General features: G+C 38.8%; 1 protein-coding gene across 1 annotated transcript in view; it reads left to right on the top strand.

Annotated features, from left to right (window-relative positions):
• Window positions 1-1,227: 1,227 nt before the first annotated feature.
• ipo11 (importin 11) overlaps window positions 1,228-20,949 on the top strand; it is a 111,271-nt gene continuing 91,549 nt past the window's right edge. The window contains 7 exon segments of the mRNA XM_018675240.2: window positions 1,228-1,382; window positions 5,498-5,647; window positions 8,128-8,228; window positions 11,546-11,618; window positions 14,353-14,556; window positions 20,299-20,431; window positions 20,723-20,781. Coding sequence (XP_018530756.1) covers window positions 5,510-5,647; window positions 8,128-8,228; window positions 11,546-11,618; window positions 14,353-14,556; window positions 20,299-20,431; window positions 20,723-20,781 — 708 coding nt within the window. The 5' untranslated portion in view covers window positions 1,228-1,382; window positions 5,498-5,509.

The following is a 20,949-nucleotide window of genomic DNA, read 5'->3' as shown; positions in this document are numbered from 1 at the left end:
CTGCCTGTGCAGCAGGTTTCTCTAAGTCATTTAAAAAAGGTTTATCACAATAATTTGTCATATTTTCTAAGATGATCCCATGCCTTTTACTTGCTGTACTGTATGTGTATAATGAGAGGACTGTCTATGTGTTGGCAGCGAGCCAAACTAAAGGTGCGGTTGGTGGAAAAAAACTGAGCATAGAAACTCAACTAGCAGAATGTGTTTTGTTCTCAAAACAAAGGTAAAAGGGAATGAATCGTGCTTTCATTTGTTCTGTCACCAGAAATGTGACCTCAGTTGGATTATTCTGTTGCTTTGTGTTCACTTTCTTTCTTTCTTTCTTTCTTTCTTTCTTTCTTTCTTTCTTTCTAAAATATTCATTTGCTCTTGACAAGCTAGTAATATCTCAGGACTTTGGAATAACTCTACCCCTTAGCGGTAAAAAATGACTTATCTGGCAGCTTAGGGATGAACAATATGATATTATCTGGTGCAAGATAATGTAAAGGTGTCTGGTCTATATATATTTTTTCTGTTTTGTTTATACCACAGAATCTATCCCTGTCATCTGTCTGGTGGTAGTAAACTGCTATTAGACAAAGTTGCAAATCTATAACAAGAATGATTTAAGTTCTTAATTTGAGGCTTTTCTGTTTTTCTGTGGTCTGTATCACTGTGGACTGAATAATTTGGGGTTTTGGACTGTTGGTTGAACAAAACAAGTGATTTAGGGATAAGATGTTAGGCTTTAGAGAATTGTGACAGGTAATTTCTTCCATTTTGAGACGTTTTAGAGACCAGACAATTAATCAGTTATTTAGAAAATGAATACATAATTACTATAATTTTGAGATGCATCCATATTAGAAAAAAATCAATGTTTGGCCTCTAAACTGCACATAAAAATAGTTAAGGATTGTGGTATTATGAAGAAGCAATAAGTGTAACATATTTCACTGTAACCTAAAACATGTTCACAGTCTTCCAGCTCTAGTTTTGGTGGAAGTAAAAAACTGTTGTCACACAACAAATTAAGTCACATTTATGAGTATGTAATTTGGTTGATAAGAGAATAATGAATCGGTTTTGATCACTTGGATAAATTTGACAAATGTCTGCTTAACGACATTACACAGCTTCCAGGATGTTGTCTATACTCTGGTCGATGTTGAAACGTCAACGGTGATGATGGGAAGTGAGGATGGTACCCGCACATGCAGCTGCCTCATGAATGTAGGAGCTGTCTGCTACACCGGACACGTCATCAGCACGCGCCTGCCGTGTTGCTCGCGCCATTCCTACAAGCGTGTGTTTCCATCTCTCATTACATTACCACTGGCAGAGCTTTAGTAGCCACTGTTACAATCATAGATTCTGCTTTTCTGCCGTCGTCCTCTCAGGTGAGTTTAGTGTTAAATTTATCTTTTGCTTAATTTCCAGAGGGAAGGCGTTGTTCGACATCACGGATGTTGTCGGCCCTTGGTTTCGCGTTGTATAAGTTTAGCTTGCTAGCTAGCCCAAAGTTAGCTTTTGGTGTTTTGGGTATGCATGATTTGGGAACTCAGTGTCGCCCGTTTTCATTAGAGAATGGGTGGTTTGTGAATTAAAAATAATTTAAGTGTAACGGTGCTGTTGCTGCCTCACTCTGACAGTCTTACCACTGAATTTGTTTTGGCTCTGTTCGCTTCTAAAACAAACAAACCCACTTCATAGACACGTTTCTTAGCAGATGTGATTATGTCACGATGTTACAATCACCACAACAGCGTTTCTGTGCTGTGATAGAGCCCCTTAACGCACCCTGTTGTATACTGTTATAGGGCCAGGCAGGGGATAACTTAGCCTTAGTAAAATCTGTCTTAGCATCGTAGATAACGTTTTAGTTGGCACAGCTAATGCCATCGACGTCTGGCGTTCATTAGCCTATAAAGTTATGCTGCCGCTAGCTTACTTGTTCACACAGCATTTGACAACTAGCTAGTGTTAGCGGTAGAGGCCATGGCATATGCAAAACACCAGACATGAGCTGGCAGGGGTAAGACCACCTGCATGCCGCATTGACTTGACAGGTTTGTTCACGCAGGTGTTTTTAAGATACAGTGACACCGAATAGTCAGCGTTACCCATTATGTTAGCAAGCTACCTGTTACACAGTTTGCATGTTTGCTCTGCAGACTGCCATAGCAGACCGTCAACACTCAAGGTTCATGTTTTGAATTTTTATCGCTCGTGGTGAGCGTGTATGAATTATTTCACCTCGTCAAAGTACAGTATGAAATAGGAGTGCCAGGTGCACAGATGTGTCATGTTGACCTTAAATTACACAGCACAGACAGTGTAAAATAGGCAATAGGCCTTTTCACAGAGGACATTGTATATGTATAGGAAACGCATAAGTGTAAATAATGAAATTAATGATGGCTGAGTTCTAGCTGCTCTGTTTCCATGGTCCTGGTATCGTGCATACTGGATCACTGTCGCACTGTCAAGATATACTGGGACACATTACTACAGCAAAGCCATTATTAGTGTTATTCGAAACATGTCTGCTTCTCTTACCATGACAAGTCAAAATGTCTGCAGTGAAAGGGGCCTATGATGTTACAGATCTAGTGAACATCTAGAGAAGCAACTCCTACAATAAATGACCATACATCTACTGTATATGGATGTATGGATGTATGGATGTATCCTTCTTCAGCACTTCAAAATGAGTTGACACTGACAGGACCATCTTGCATGCACAGGAACTCTGGGCAGACGGTTGCAGTTGACTGAGAGCACCTGCCACTTAATTCCTGTCCTTTTTGAGGGTTTCTATTCCTGTGTGTGAAATACAGAACCTGAGCAACCTAAGTTTTCTTCTTGAGAGTCTTGCAGTGACAGTGTCAGCACTGAGAGTTTCATATGAGTGAGTCTTTAAATGAGACAAGTCCCTTATGTATTAATGTGCAACATAAACATGGTTGACACTGATATGATGATTCCACCTGTTTGTTCATCTTGACAGTGTCTCAAAATACCTGAAGGCTCAAAGATGTGAGCTGTCTCAGAAGTGAGCTCTCTGATATTTACACGTAAAGATGACTCTGCTTAATCACATCACAGCATGACCAGAACCCCCTTTTTTCTGGCCAAACTCACTGCTCATGCCTTGAAGCTTACAGGCATGAAAAAGCATTCGGCTGTGAATGGGAGTATTCCAAGCTGATCTGCAGAATCTGTGTTAGCAGAGTTGCTTTGGGTAAAAAAAAAAAAAAAAAAAAAAAAAACACAATGCATTGTAGTTTTTTGTGTGGCATTTCCCAGGTGTATACCACCTCTTAAAACTGATGTTTTGGACATGCAGGGGATGAGAAACCTTGTCCAAATTCCACCCAAAGCTTTGTGCCATAATAATCATATGTAATGGTGTGTCCTATGCAGGTCTTGGATATATCTACTGGTGCTCTGTTTTGCTCTAGAACAAAGAGCAAAACAGTGCTCTAAAATAAAGCTAAATCTGTGAATTTACATTCATGTATGAGACAAAGCTGACCTGCTTTTACTGCACTTTGGTGTGGATTTTTATCCAGTTTAAATCAAATATTTTTTTAAGGACATTAATATAAGACAGTAACTTATTTGGTGATTGTGATGCAAGAATCACAATGTGAATATGTTAACAACAAGTCCAAGGCATACTTGAGAGTTGTCATCACTAAATATGTTTACATTCATACTGGTGTCTGAGTTATGAGTCTTTTCCTGGTTATGATCATATTCAAGGTATGATGTTGACATTAAACATGCAGATAGCTGGTTATACATGTCCCCATATACACAGTTTGAATATTATTCAGGTTTCTGATCACACATGTCATTACAAGCATGTCTTTGACTCCTCACTCCACACTCAGCCTCTCTTTGTCTCTATCAATTGAGTTAATTCAGTAGTTGAGGATGAGCCCAGTTTGGTCTTGCCATCTGGACTCTGCTGTACTTATATCTCTCTCTGCTGGATTTATTTTAACCTCTGTATTTGATCACCAGTAACAGAAAATGAGTAGATGATACATGGTAGAGAAGATGGTTTAGAAACCAGGAGTAGGTCTTTACATGCATATTCAGGTTTCTCTAAACTTATATAAATACTTACTGTATTGTCTGAAAGCAGAATATGTTGTTTACGTGTGTATTATGGTTTGCAGGTTGATTGAATGATGCCTGTAGAGGCCTCTTCTCGGCCAGACTTGTATGATCGCCTCTTAATCTCATTAAGAATATACTGGTGCTACTCTTTCTACTGTCACACCATTTAAACAGAAACAACCCTTCACTGAGCCCTCCTGATAGATTTGTTGCTGAATTAATAATTCATGGATTGTTTATTAAAAGAATCAGTTTCTGCTAAGTGACAGCAGATGTGGCCAGAGCACTACTGCTGTATTTTTGTGTGGATTTGGCCGTAATGCACATGCAATTCCAGGAGCACACAGTGGATCATGGTGCTGAATATTTGTCTCTGGCTGTAGATGGCAGCCTTGCTCAATATTTTCCCCCACTCTTATTGAAACTTAATAGTGATAGCTCACTTCTAAAACACCACCCATGCTGGTCTGACAGATGACAGTTGCTTGGGAGAAATAATTGTTCTTTAAGATAATCTGGTTTGTTTGTGAAACAGTATGCTTTGGTATCTGGTATGAACTGCTTCTAAAAGTTCCTGACTGCAGTTTCTTGACATGATTAGTTGACAGACACGATTAATGTTTTTATTTTCATTGTAGTTCAATGTTTTTCATCTCATGCTTATCAGATATATTATCTGAAACTATTGAGTATGTGCTCAGATCTGGAGAGTAGGAGTTCACTATGTTTTGTAGTGGGGGAAGTAAACAACCACGTTATTTTTTCTCATCTGTTATCCTATTATTGACAAACACCTCTGGAAATGTGGAGACATGACCTCATAAGGAAGGATTCATGATCCCAAAGTAGGCCTGGTTTGACAGCGATTTATTATTCTATCTGAGAATCCCTTTTTTTGAGGTACAGCGGAAACTGAGGTACTGACTCAGGTACTGCTTTTGAAACTGAAAAACACCTTTGGACCTGTGAAGCTGGGGTCCTTGAATACTATCTGGGACATAGAACAGCTCTTTGTGTGGTAGAGATGACTGCCAGTATTTCTATGAGGTGTGCTGCTTTTCTTTATTCAGAAGGATTTGTTTCTTTCTCACCGTGGTTGACAGTGATTTCAGTGCTGCTTGATCTATAATAAAATGGGGGAGAAAGGGATGAAGCCAGACAAAGCAAAAAAGAACATTCCTTGTTCTGTTCACTTTTTGTAGATGTAATTTGACTCCCTCAGCTCTCAGTTGATGTTTTATTATGCTGTTTTTCCCTACGGTGAAGTTATTTTAAAAGTTTTTTTTTTTTTCCACTCAACCAGAACTTTTCACAACAAGGGTAATGACATTCCTCTCTTGTCTGTTTCTTCCTCTACCCATTCCTCTGTCGTATTCTCCTGCAGATATATCCAGCTATGGATATGGACAGTGCCAGTTCAGTGGTGCTGCAGGCCTTAACCCAAGCTACCAGTCAGGACACAGCTGTGCTGAAGCCTGCGGAGGAGCAGCTCCGACAGTGGGAGACCCAGCCAGGCTTCTACTCAGTCCTTCTGGTGAGGAATGATATCAAATAATTGAAAAACTAAACCTCTAATAAATGGTGATGTTAATGAATGTGGTGTATATTGCAGAAAGCAGGGTGTTGTTGGGTTTGTGTTAATTTCTAATGTGCTTTAGTTTTTAAGTAAGCAGTTTTTATGTGGCCTAAGTCAGACAGTGACAGGGGAGTGTTTCCTTTTAGATTAGTTATTATTAGAATGGGGGATATTTTTGCATAATAATAGCAGATTGAATGGTTATATATTCTGTCCATGTGTTACAATTCATCTTGGCAGCTTTGCACAATAACTGTAATCACAGCAACAAATCACAAGATTATAAGAGGAAGGGAAACAGGGAAAAATAGGGTAGTGTAGGGCAGCCAGCTGGGGATTGATTTGTGTTAAAGGAGTACTCAAATCTGCATTGAATAGCTTTATTAAAATGTATTCTCAGATGTTTAACCACACTTGGTCTTTTTCTATGTGTAAGACCAAGTCTTCAACAGGGCTTAGTGTACAGACATCCTCTCTCTGTTCTGACCAGCACCTAATATTTGGTGTACATTCACCACAAAGCCTATGTTGATCCACAAATGAATACTCAGACATTTTAGGAAATATGTTTTTTTACTGTCCACCTGGGCTTAAGTGATAAGATGGATTTCAGTTTTATCTCTGCACGTTCAATAGAGAAATTGGCTCAGGATGTGTTCTGTCCAGCTAAGCACAAAGACCTATTCCATTCACAGGAAAATGTATTATTTTCTAGCTTTTTGTCAAGAGTACATTGTGGAAAAGAGAGGCAACGCACACACACAATGTCCTGTTTAAGTCAAAGTAGATCTTAGAAGGCACATTTTCAAGCAATCTACAGATATGAGATTGAATCAAAGTAATTGTTGCGTCTGTAGCGTTATATCTGTCTGACCTCTGGCTAATCATATAATTTTTACACAGAAATTTAAAATATACATCCTATAAGGGGCTGTGCATGTAAAAAATTCAACTAGCCTAAATTATGTATCCCGCAAGAGATTCCATTTGATCTGATAACATAGAGTCAGTGTCCTCGGTCATTACTCAGTCAAATCTACCTACATAGACATAAAATGTATATATATTTTTTAATTCAATGCGACTTACACATACCAATGATATCATTATCTCCCATTTAACTTCTGTTAAACCACTAAGAAATCATATGAAAAAAGATGTTCCCTACAACTCCAGAACTTGCCTGAGAAGCATCATATTTTTAAGTTACATTAATAGGCACATTGCAAACAGGAAGTGCTATTAGCAAAATCGGCATACTTAAAATGGTTCCAATTTGCCAAAATATAAACAATTATAGGCTAAAAATACAGAGCTCAAGTTGTGGCCCACAGCCAACTCACTGGCTTTGTGGCAACATGGAGCATGATTTTCTCTCAAATAGAAGTAAGACAAGAAATAATAATAGAAGTTACAAACTACTTCATGTCGCACTATCAATATGTATTGTTGTCATAACTAAGAATGTAATGACATTGGATAGTGGGTGACGGTGATGTTTGGGGGGTACATTTGTCTCCAACCCCCGTTGTAGATCATCTTTGACTCCTAGTGTCGCGTTCTCCCTGTAGTCACAGATGCTTTGACATTTCAGAAAATGTTCTTGACAGAATTGGGTTTATGCTTCATTTTGTGTGGCTGCCAGCGATGCCACGGTCCAAAGCAGTTAAGCTAAGGTGCGCAATGTACCCTTTCTCATTTAGTTTAGGAGAATTATGTTTCTGTACCTCACTACAGAGGTGGTACAGGAGGGACAGCATCAGTAAATCAAATTTCAGCAAGACCAGCCAAATTCCAGTTGTACTGAGGCATCTATTAAAAGTTTAGTGGCAGTGGACAGATTTTTATTTGCATATATTTTATATTCAAGTAAATAGTTATACTCTGTGGCTCTGCTAATGGTCTTTTATTCCCTTGATAAAACAGAGGGATGCCTCATGTCTGTACTAAAGCAAAAATAAAACTTAAAACCCCTTAACTCAAGTTTGTTCCCACATGTCCAAAACCTGGAAATATGAGAGCCAAGATTCCAATCTCTGATATTACTGTGTTACTCTTTATGGAGCTCCTGTCTTTGCAGTGAAGAGGAGAATTACTTTGAGAACCCTGTGACAGTACCTAGCCAGATTTTCTGGGGTTATGGCAACATTTTTCAGATCAGAAATTTTAGCATTTGCAAGAAATAAAATTGCGTTAATGTGTACAACTTCAACATTAGCGTGCCCTGCATTTTAATAGAGCAGCCTCTTTAGTGTGGCTTGATGGCAACACAGGTCTGTGTCATTATTCAGATTAGTTAGAGATTTTAGTCCTTCTCTAGTGTGGTCTGAGCTGCCACACATCATTAAACTGAGTCAGTCCCTAAACTGCCAGGTATTACCCATTTGAGGTAGCAAAACAGTGTTAGCTATGCATTTATATATGTATTTTTTTCACAGAATATCTTCAATAACCACATGCTGGATGTGAACGTCAGGTGGCTGGCTGTGCTTTACTTCAAAAATGGCATTGACAGATACTGGAGGAGAGTAGCACCTCAGTAAGTGCCTGCTTGTCTCTCTTATTCTTATTTCTGTCAGCCTTTTTTCCATCTTGGGCTTTTTCCTCTTCTGTCTTCTACTGCTCATCTTTATTCTCTCATTCATTTTCTCATTTCGCTCTCACTCTGCCGCTATTCATCAGTCTTAATCTCTCTGCCTGTTTTTGAGGCTTTGCCACTCTCTTCAGATCTTTTTTGTCACAAATTTGTAGTTGCATTTTTTTGTTTTGTCTCTATTCCTCATTGTGTTCATTTTTCCATTGTCTTTTCCTTTACAAGTTGTAGCTTACGTCTGCATTTCTGTCTCCACCACTTCACAGCTTTCACATTTTCTCTTTTTTTTTTACCTTCCTTCCTGATTATTCATATCATTGTGCTCTGATTTTATACTTAGTTTATTCTTTTGTGTCTCCTTTGTCTGGTGGTAGATCAGCTTTGAGTATTCAAAGCCTGCGGTCTGTCTTTGGGTACCTGACTAGCTGGCTTTTGTTAGATCTGAACTGAACAATTGCACTTAAATTTGCAGAACACTGGCTGGCCGGAGGTAATCAGTTCTACCTCAGCACTCTGTGGCCATTCTTTGACTTCTCCAGATTATTGCCATTTTCTTTTTTTCTTTTTCTAAAGTTTTCTCCTCTCACCAAAGTTGCTTTACTCTTGTCAGTAGTTCAGTAAACGGAATTTCATTTGCTATAGTGCTGTGCAAGGGGTTTTGGTCCTTGGGTTATTTATGTGACTACCTCTGGACCATTGCCATTAATTCAGGGGTTGGATACTGCGTGGGACAGCACAATGCATGTGGTGTCACTATATAAAGCGTAGGCGACGCACAGCATTTTTATGCTGTAATCACTGTAATTTACAGTAATGCATAGCAACTCAGACTGCAACTAGTGATTATTTTCATTATTGGTTACATGCCAGTTATTCTCTTGATTAATTGATTAGTCTGTATAATCTGAAAATAGAGAAAAATCCTCAGAGAATAGACTCAGATGTTTTGTTTTATCCGACCAACAGTCCATAACTCAAAGATATTGAGTTTAATGCATTATTTATCATATTAATTGAAAAACTCAAAACAGCAAATTTTGGGTATTTTTTTTTAAATTAGTCAATTACCAAATTAGTTGCCAGTTATTTTTCTGAAGACTGTTTAATTGATTAATCAACTAATAATTCCAGCTCAAATTCCAGTTAAATATATATTGTTTTTAATTTTAACCATACAAAAACAATGAATTGTTAAAATAATGAGAAATGCATGTTGAATTCTCAGGTCTATTTTTATGTTATTTTAATACAGCCAAACAAATCTTTGCATAATGCAGTAAAAACAGCATTGTATCTGTTTATGTTCTCTCATATCATACTAAGACTATGGCAGTCTGCCAGCTGCTATCAACCAAACACAGACACTGACACACACCAGCTGAGACTAAAAAGGAGCATACCTGATATTTCCCTAAATACTTTTTCCTTCCTTTTCATATTTAAAAGACCATTAACATTTGTTGTTTATGACTGTAGAAAGGGATGACTAAATGTGATTTCAGTCTGGCTTTAAGTTGGACTGTAAGATATTTGTTGTCCAGGTACATTAGTAATTAATGCGCATCACTGGAAAATGTGAGGTTTTTGCATCAGTCCCTCAATGAGCAAGAATCAAACAGTAAGCCCTTCACTTTGGTCATACTGTTTTAAAGGACACCTTCTAGTGGCTGAATAGACTTACTTTGAATATACTTTGCAGCTAAAAAAGCACAAGCATAAGTAATAAAAATAAAAATGCCTATATACCAGTACACCACTGCCATGGCTTCCTGGGTCACTAAACTGTAATGAGGCCATCATTAATGTTATTAGTTCCACCTGCACTTTTTTCTGCTGTGATGAGTCTAAAGTTCTGCTGTGAAAAAGGTCAGCTGCTTTTTCATAACTTGGAAAAAACCCCTCTCATTCCGCTTTATTAATCATATCTAGAACTGTGCACATGCCTGGCATTTGTCCATCATTGTCGACATTATGAAACCAGAATTTTTTATTATCCATGTGTAAACAACAGTATCAATCAGTCAGTACATTTTTGTTTGTATAGGACCTTTTGTACAAGCTGGTGCTATTCAAAGTGCTCTACAGATGACCGACAAACTGATACTAAGACAGTACAATGTAAACAGTGAAACTAATGCACTTGAGAAATAAGCTGCCTCACCAAAAGTGGGAGATTTTTTCTGGATACAGCCACACTGTTCATTCTCGTTGTACTTTACTTGACCCCCCCCCCCCCCCTCCACCGCTATCAGGTTCAAGGCTCAAGCAAACACTTGCATGTGTTAATATATCTTTTAATCTCTCACCCCTATTTCTTTCAAGCTTGCCTTACGCCAACATTCTCAAAATATGTGTGCGTAGTAAATCTTGTTTCACTAATTCACACACTCCCTCCTCGTAATTTGTTTTCCACCCATATCGCCTCTCTCCCTGCCCAAGGTTACAACGTGATTCATTCCTCACTCTTCACATCAAACACTCGCCCATGTGTAGCTTCAGCTGCAGTTGAAATAGACTGTATAAATTATACATTATACATTGTATTTATGTACAGATTCACACTGTCTTCTACACAACCCCTACTTTGTTTGCAAAAACTCACGTTGCAGACTTCAAGATGTGAGTTGGAGAAGAGCAGAGGGTTTATCCAAAGCTTACTGATTAAATCAGGCAGCTGGCAGGTCCTGTACTATAGAGTGTTACACAGGGATTTAATTGATCCCATAACAACTTGGCAGATTGATGTCATATTCATATCTTCACCATATTAAAGTTTTCGGTTTGCATGTCTAGAATTTGAAATTATATTGAAAGGAGTCACTTAGGGTATGAGCTGCGTTCAACTAGGCCAGGGCAGCTGGCACCCTGCTGTCATATTGCGACATGGTGGCTCAGTGGTTAGTGCTCTCGCCTCCAGCATGAAGGAAGTGGGTTTAAAAGTTGCCTCTGTCTTTTTTTTTCCTCCAGTTTTTGCATGTAATTTGTATGTATCCCCTTATGCATCCTTATGTTTTGATCTGTGACATTCTTATTTTTCTTTTTAGTCTTATTTCTTTCTGTCTTTTTTGTCTCTTAAAGCCCATGCTGGTGTCAGCTTGGGTAAATGTGATTATTGAGAGGCACTGATTAACCACAGTTATTGGTCTACGTATGTTTTTGTTTGTTTGTCTGTTTTATCTGCATTAAGAACCTTTTCTTCACTCTTTTCTCTTTCCTCCAGTCCTTACCTCCTCTGAACATCTTTTTCGTTGGTTTGTTCACAGTGCATTATCAGAAGAAGAGAAGACGTCATTGCGTGCTGGTCTCATCACAAACTTCAATGAGCCTGTCAATCAGGTTAGTGGCGAAAAAAATGGAAAATCATGTGAAAAATTAAAAAAAGAAAAATCAGTTTCAGCCCCAGATACTGGTAGAATGAAACTCACTGATTCTGATTAAATTATGTTGTCTAAAACCGTGTCATTTACAAGGACATTGACTATGTTACTGTATGATTACTTTCTTGCAAAAGTTTTCAGTTAAATACTTGATCTGCAATCACTGCTGTCAAAATTAATGTCATCAAGTCAATGTTATTTGTATAGCCCAAAATCATAAATCACAAATTTGTCTCAAAGGGCTTTACAGTGAGTGCAGAATACGTCACTTTCTATCCTTAGACTCTTGTGCTATAATATAGTTGTTATAGTGCAAAGTATAGAGAATGTCAAGTACTACTTAATTGTAGTAATTTGGCTTAAGCATGGAAGTCCACTCCACTATTATTAAACCTGTGCTGAATTCCAACTATATTGAATAACAGTCACAGTTTCTTTGTATAATTTGGTCAGGTAAACTCTCAAGAAAAGACTTTCACCATATTTTGTTTTAAACTTCGCCTCCTTGTACATTCAAGGAATGAAGTGAGAGGAGGGGGTGAACCTTTAGAAGCCCTGTCGTTCTCATTAAGGAAGTGGTGTGAAGGCAGGTGGTATGAAATACACTGGCAGCATTTTCCATACTGCCATTGTATTTCCACCACCTGTTGACACCAAAAGTGTTTTGAATTTTCAGAAGGCTTTGAGAATTAGTTATATCAGACCAGCTGTTCCATTCCAAATACACAAATCTGATCACAAACGAAGAGGAAAAGAAATAATGTAGACAAAATCCCTATATTCCCATTAGTCCCATAGGAAGACAACTGTTATGATTATAAATGTACTGCAGTGTACCATACACACACCATGATTCCCGTATGGAAGGAGATTTTCCATTAGTAAAGTAATAAAGACTTGGCACCCAGTACTGGCATTAAGAAGGCTATGTTATATAACACATTCAGAATTCCAATCATTTGCTGCATAGTAGGGTGTTGATGTAATGATGTGAGTTTTCAGTGCAAATGTTGGAATACATTATAGCTGCATCACCCACGATCCTGCTTTATGATCCTAGCTGCCTTGTGTGCCAGGGCTCAAAGGAGAGACTTATATGTTTCTCCCTTAACTCAATCAGACTGGAAATGCAATTAAATAACATTGTTTATTTTGAGTTAAAGAATTGCCTTCACTGTGATTGATTAATCATTGCCAAACTAAAATAAATGACATGCTTTGAATAACATGAATGAATCAGCCAATAACCTTAATGTTTTGATTATGATTTTTGTGTTTGATTTACTGTAGGTACACTATTTTTTACCAGTAGTGGATATGCTCAAACAAACTGTCATTTGCCAAATTTCAAATTGTTCTAAAATGCACCACTGATAATGCATACAGGGACTTTATTCAAGGGTAAAGAAGTTTCTTGATAAGCCATCCATTTTATAGTTCTCAGGAGATGTTGCAACAAACAAATAATTCAGGAATCAAGCATAGTGTAATACATCTGACTGAGGGACATGGAAGTGGCCTGAATGGTGGCCATCCATCCTACTTCCTACAGCTTGTATGTCCCTGAGGGACAGCCCTCCAACATCAGGACTGATAGGGTCCATATGGCAGGCAATGAATGCCATTTAAACACCATATGTCTCCCCAGTCAGAACTGCTCTCTGTCCAATCAGAACTCCAGAGGGGATTGTGCATGTGAGTGTGGGTGTCCCAGTGTGTGGACAGTTGACAGGTAGAAGTTGTATAACCCAGATAAATTTTGTGAAGTCACCTCGATTTCTTAGAAAACATAATGACTTATTGATACTTGAAAATTAAATTTGCATGCTCACTGATTTTTATTACTTAGTTAAATGAGATTGTTAAAAATGTTGAGCAGGCATATAGGGGTGTTTATCAAAGCATGCATTCTAGAGACAATAAATTCTCATTCTCTTGTCTCTAACTAACATCACATCAAACAACTGCCTATGAAATGACCATTATGTTAAATCAACATCTTTATAAAATGGTTTCAACAGAAACTGAGCAGTCTAACCTTTACAGGGTGAGAATTTGTTGCAGAACTGTTGGATTAGACTGCATTACTTTTAGCTTTGTCGCCCTAGTAAACTGGCAACTAAGTGTTTATCTGTTGTTACCATCAAAAACCACATCTCTGCCTTTTGGATTCAACTGGACATTTATGCCAGTATTGTATTTATTGTCCACTAACGGCTAAGGTATAAAGTGTCATTTTCAGTCTGAACACTCTGGACCTCCTCGTTTATCTTAAATGATTAGATGTCTCAGCCCTCGTCAGTGCCAAAGAAATGGGCAGACTTGAATAATAATTGCTCAGCTAGCTGCACTTAGTGTTGTTGAGAAATATTACGACAAGTGAAGCTGTGACAAGGTCACACGATCAACCTTTCAGACCTATTGTCCTTATACTAAAAGCTATGAATATCGAACACACCTGTATATGTAAACAGTATGGTGTGAACTCTGTTGTGTACAATAGTTTCATATTTTGTGTCCTATTTGTCCAAACTACTCATTTTAAATGAGACATTAAAAATGAGTAATGATAAGTGTTTCAGAATGCTCTAGATGTAGAAAAATACCCATCAAGTTTCTATTGGCATAACCACCTTCTGCTGTGTTTATGCTTTGCCGAGGGTCATTTTCTTTTCTCTCTGTTTTTCCAACAGATAGCGACCCAGATCGCAGTACTGATAGCCAAGGTGGCCCGTCTGGACTGCCCCAGGCAATGGCCAGAGCTCATCCCCATTCTGCTTGAGTCCGTGAAGGGTCAGGATGGCCTGCAGCAGCACAGAGCGCTGCTAACCTTCTATCATGTCACCAAAACCCTAGCGTCCAAACGTCTGGCACAAGACAGGCGACTTTTTCAGGATGTAAGTTGACAGTTTTAGCTCTTTGTCAGTTATTTTATCACCACTCTCATTTTTACAGCCTTATTTTTTAAAATCTCATCATCATTAGCCTTTTTGTCCTGCGCACTTTATGTAGTGGCTGTGTACACCTAATTACAAGCTGACTGTAGGTCAACAAGTAAAGAAAAATAAAAGTTTTACTCTGTCTTCTGAACTTTGCTGCTTTTGTAGTTTGCCTTCTTTTTCTCTTCTTGTGTTCAGCCCCCTGACTTTCTCATGTTCCTTTTTTTCTGTTGCTCTTTTTTTCCTCTAAAACCCTTTGAATATGAATAGATGAATAGTAAGATTATCTCAAGAGTTGCTGGTTTTTCACTTTCATGTTTTGCCTGTAGGAGATGCTGTTCAGCTACTGTAAGATTCATGTCAAATACTAGATTTATAGCAGCAAGAGTCCCTGTGCATGCATGTGTGTCTGTTTTCATGCATGACTCGAGCATGATTGACATGCTTGGGAATAGATTTGTCTGCGTTGCTGCTTGTGTGTGTAAAGGAGATTGTGTTGAAGGGAGGTCTGCTTGTGTGACAAGTTAATGTTTCTTTCAGAGAGGCAGTGAATCAGAGCAGATGCTCTTTTTTTTTTTTGCCATCCGTGGTTTTAAAGAACATAAGACTTGAGCAGAGAGACAGTCAGTGAAGAGAAGGGGTTTAGGGGAATAAGACAATCAAACAGACCAACGAAGGGAGAAAGAGAGTGACAAAGACAGTGGACATCAGAAGCAGTGACTGTGACCAAATAGTTGGACGTCGTGCAGAGGCATCCCCTGTGCCAAAATGCGTGCCCTTAGGCAAAACGAGGAACAAAGGCAGTCCCAGCCCCATTAAACAATGCAGTTTTTAAATGATGCACTGATGACTTTGATGCTAAATGGCCCATGTCATGCTCTCTCTCCCCTGTCACGACATAGCTGGATCAGTGGCTAGTGTGTGTACACACCACACGTTGAGAAGAGGGGACGACAAAAAGGACAAGGCAACGCTGTTAATTTCAGTTCTGATGACATGCTTCGCCCCTTGAGTCTAAGTATTTTTTAATGTGAAGTCTGACTGATAGGATTTTGAACCATAATAGACCTCATTTTCTGCAGCTGTTTGTATTTTTCATGCTGGTTATTTGTATACACCACTCCATCTGTGAATACTGTCTCCTGTGGTAAGGCTCTGTTCACCATGCCAATATCACACTAATTGTTCAATCATGAGCTGAACAGTAGCAGCAAAAACTTATTATGACCCCACGTGATCTCATTACCTAACAAAAGTGTGAGACTTGATTATTTGTGTTTTTGAGAGAATCAGCCACTGGTTTCCTGAATGTTGCCACTTATTCACAGAAATTTATGGAAAAACTTCACAAGTCTGAATTGGACAGCTAAGTATCTCTTGACTTCTAAGCTCACTCTTTACCCTCTATGTTTACGCTGTTTCTGTTTAGTGCAGACATAATGTGTGCATAAGTACCGTTACGTGTGTGTGGGTGTTCCAACAAGTCTTCTTGTACTCGATGAGTGTTTGCACTTCTCTCTAGTCCTTCATCCCAGCTAAAACAGGTGGTAGAGCATGTTGACTGCATCATGGGAGATGATGCACTGACAGCAGCAGCACATTGACTAGCTATTTGTTTTCCTGGCCCACTTGCTGTGATTTGGGCTGTGAACTCTTCAACTTCGCCAGGCAAAGTGCTAAACAGATAGCAGAGGAAAAGGGGAGAGAGGGGGTGATAAAGAAAGGCAGGGTGTGTGGGTGTGTAGGAGAGGAAGTGATTGAAGTAACCAAGGGCTGCTGCTGACAGGAGGAGGGATCACATAAGAAGAAGTTATGGAGTAATGAAGAAAATGGAGTAAAGATAAAGTCGAGGCTGTATTCAAGGAGAATGAGAATGGAACTGTGACACTTATAGAAGTGATTTCTGCCTCCTGACTTTTAGAAATGTGAATTAGTTAAAGCAAGGAGTTTTAGAAAGAAATGGAGAAAGTGAGGAGAGAACTGGATAAAGGAGAAAGGCTCAGTGCTGCTACCTTTATCTATAAAAATAAGAATATTGGAAAAAAAAAATGACACCACAAATTTGCAGAAATTCATAATGGTATACTTTTCCTCTCCTATTTTGATGATAAATTGGAGACTAAATGTAAGCAAAGAGAGAGTGGAAGAAAAAGAAAACATTTAATTTTGAAAATGGATCCATCAACAGACACCACAGGTAGTCAGCACTTGAGAAAAGCCTTACTTTGCTAAATAGGCCATGCTTGAATGGCAGTGTTTCATAATGCAGCTGTACAATTGAAAATGATATTATTGAGTAATGGGATCTGGTTTCCACCAAACAGGGTAATTGTGCAGTCTCACTCTTACAGTTCACCTGTGGATGACATTACCCTGAGCAGTAACATGGAAGATGACATATGAAAATAAATCTAAACATCATCCACTGTTCATGCTGTATGTCTGCTGTTTCGCAGAGTCCAGCGGGCCGTACTGTATGTAAGGCAGATACACTGTAATACTCAAAACACCTGCATTTTTGTTATTTCACTGTATTCAACAGCATAGGAACACTTTTAAAACCACACTGAGAGAGGTATAACACAACAATAGAATACATTATGCTGTCAGCAGTATAATATAAATGCTTCCTCAGAGAGACACAAACACACACTCACGAAATCAACAAAAAAAGAAATGTATTTGTGCCTTTTGAATAGCTTTATTTTTTATTTTCCCCACTCAGAATAGTACATTGCTCTCAAAACACAGCAGTTGTATTTATGAATCATTGACCCAGACCTTGTCCTCTTTACTTCCCAAGTGCATGGCTTACATGTTCTGGTAATAATATTTTTATGTAGAATGTTTTCTCTGCAACGGTGACACTTGCTATTTCTGGTTATGATCACATAACCGTTTTTTGTGGTTATGTGATCAGTCATAAATGTTCATTTACAGGAACATTTCAGCTGAAATTTCAAACTTTGTGACTCACTGGCATGAAAAGCATAGAAATATGGAGAAGCTGTAAAGACACTGCATTGTCATAAAGACACTGCATATTTTGTTCAGCTTGTTTGTTTGTTTTTTTTTTGTGACTCTCAAACATGCAATAAGTTAAGAGCGGAATGGGGCAGGTGATAACTGCTGTCTCTGCTGGCCCTGTGCTTTTGAATAGCAATAGAGGGACAATATCCCACAGGATGGGTATTCATAAACACTGTCAAATGAAATGAACTGCACTTGGATAGCTTTGGTTTGTGAGTTCTCCCTGCTGGAATAGGGAATCAGCATGCAGATGGAAGAAATTGTTTGCTTTTATTGAAATTTGCCTCTCTGTTGTCTCTGTCTGCAGCTGTGAAAAGGAGCATACACATAGATACACACAGGCCTTGCAACTGCTGAGGTTTTTAAACACATAAACACAAAAAAACACACATCACATGAGTGGGGAAAAATAATTGGTTCTTAGATGCACTGGAATTCTCTCTTGAATGATTCAGCAACAATTCACCAAACTCATTAATTGGAATTCAGATGGTTCCCCAATCGCCGGCTGCCAGCTAAATAACCAACTGCTTTTCTCTGTCTGGCCAGCCTCTTTTATATACTGTAGAACAAAAAAAATGAAATTGGAGACCGAATTGACATAGTCGTAGTTATCAGGAGAGTGCATAGAATCTGTCAGGCCACTGTTATGAAGCTGCATTTTATGGTGATGTAATCTGTTGTCAGGGGACTCCAGTAGCTTGTGGTGAGGGCTATTTTTTTCAGTTCTTGTTGTGCTTTTTCATTATCCTTTTCAGTGCAGTGTGCCACCTGGGGTCATGACAGGGATAGTATAGTCTGGCTCAGTAAATTGCATCAAGCTTTGAAAAGCCTCACCTTCTGCCATGCAGATCAAGTCTTTTTTGTTTGTGTGGAAAAAAACTCCCTGTTGTGTGATTGTCTTGTCTTGTGCTTGATAGCAAACAGCAGGTGTGACTTGTTTGTTTCACCTTCAGTCGCTGCCTTAAGAATACTCTGATTGTGGCATCATTGTTGGTACACAGCTCCTGTAGTATCCTCATATCGTTTCTCCAGATATTCTCTAAAAGTTATTTTAAACATAGTTTTGAATATCAGGACAAAGTTGGTTCAGAGGTTATTTAAAGAAACTTGTCTTGGCTGAGCTCTAATTACTGGATGATGATTGTAATTTTTCATGACACCTTCATTTCATCATTATGTTTAGTCTGTGAGTGTGACAGCCTGGAAATATCTGCAAGACAATATCTGCGAGACAATGAAGCATCATGTAAATCCTCCTGTCCTGTACACATAAATGTGCACGTCTCAAATAGGTATATGGAGCGGAGACCTCTGAGTCCTTTGTCCTTTGTCTTTCTGTGGAGGCAACAGAAGGTAGGAAGACAAAACTGAATGCTCCACCATAGGACCAATTACAAAACATCACTGGTGTCAGTAGGTGGTTAGTATTCAAACACACCTTAGAAAGTCACGTAACATTTTTAAAACATTGTATACTAACCACCATGTATATCATTTGTAGGAATATGTATCTGTGCTGTCAAACATGCCATGTAGAGTTCGGTTAAAATGACCTTAGAGTGCTAGACACGCACGTCAGTTGATTGCCTGTAAACAGAACACCAAGAGTGAGGAAGTCCAAAGAAGAACTTGAGATTTTTTCCTAAACTTGGTTCATCACTTTTAGGGTTCCGTGCGTTGGATTAAGTCTGGGATCTAAGGAATGGAAAGTGGCAAGCTCCAGAGAAATCTCTCCAAAGAAGAAACTTGCCAGCCTTGCAGTTTTCTGTAAAGAATCTATCAAAGCCTATGCTGTGCTGTCAAAGCAGGGATTTCTCTTTCAGCAGGCATACGTCACCAACCACTGGCTCTCACTTGACACATCAGTGTTACCTACAGCACATTCTGTCCATGAGCTGCTTAGTTCCTTTTTCTTACGCATGTGGCATTGTCATTGAAGCTTTTCACAGACTCATTTTCATGTGCTGTAATTAAATATCAGGCATTTCTTTAAACGTTGCATTTAACGGTGCAAGTGTATCAGACAGTTTAGCAGTCCAGAAGCATTATCACACTGAAGTGCTTAGGTATTGAGCCATTATGTTTGAGTAGTTACTGAGATGTGATGTTTACCTCTTTTCTGTTCTGTTTATTCTTTTTATGAAAACAAAGCTCATTATTGTGCCATGGCAGATTTATTATATTTTCTAAGCTACTGAGCCAGTCTGTATACTTCACAGTTGACTGGACTGAGAGTACTTTTGTCTACCTTTGATGATCTTGTTTTGCCTCTACAGGAGAATGCCTTCATTGAAAAAAATGTAATTGGTTTGAGCCCAAATAATGTTATGGCAGTGACTGTAATAGAAGTTCATTCAGAGCTAAATTAGACTTATGACTCAGAGGTCTCTCTCTGCTCCCTGTGTGTGTTTGTTCTATGTGAGTGTATTATGTGTAACTGCTTTTGTATTTGCATCGGCATCAGTGCGACTGACTGTGGGTTACAGTCACAGGGACTGTGGGTAATAGGTGAAGTTTGCACCTACATCTGGTGTGCAGATACACTTGTTATTAATTTCATGAGCTCACCAGAATGACCTCAAATGCCCGCTGCTTGAACATGATCACTAATCCAGTTTAATTTTATCTGTGTGTGATCGACTGTACTGTTTATGTGTATGTTGGCAGCTGGCGTCGGGCATCTATAGCTTTGCCTGCTCCCTGTGGGGCCATCACACGGACTGCTTCCTTCAACAGATCTATGCCAGAGATGAGGCTGCAGCGCTCAGCTCACTGGAGAGGACACTGCTTTCTCTAAAAGGTAGCAACATTTGCACACACACGCAAACTCACACACGCACTTATGTAAAACACGCATGGAACAACTGCATTCTCATGCAAAGAGATACAGCAATCTATTTATACAACATGGTAAGTAAATCATGGCCTTAAATAACTGGTTGCATATTGCATAATGTCAGCACATGATTCCACCTTTATGCAAAAACGCAATCAAGCGGAAGAGTTTTGAACTTTTGGGAGTATTCATGTGCATTCATGTGACAATTGACAATCCTGTATATTAATTTTTTTTTCTATATAACCCTTTCAGTGCTTCGCAAGTTGACTGTGCATGGATTTCAAGAGCCACAACAGAATATGGAAGTGATGGTGAGTTGTTACAGCTGCGGCACTGGTATTTTGGAAAAGCTGATATTTTTCTGTTGGTGTTTTGAGTTGAAAATAACTCCAATCATAGTGTGCAAAATGCGGATGGCTGTGATGATTGAAAGTGCCTTAAGCCTTGTCTCGGTTCAAAGAGTCAAGAGTTCTGTATGA

Source organism: Lates calcarifer, linkage group LG13 (assembly GCF_001640805.2).
Source record: "Lates calcarifer isolate ASB-BC8 linkage group LG13, TLL_Latcal_v3, whole genome shotgun sequence".
Lineage (NCBI taxonomy): Eukaryota > Metazoa > Chordata > Actinopteri > Centropomidae > Lates > Lates calcarifer.
This window is presented reverse-complemented; position numbering and strand designations above follow the sequence as displayed.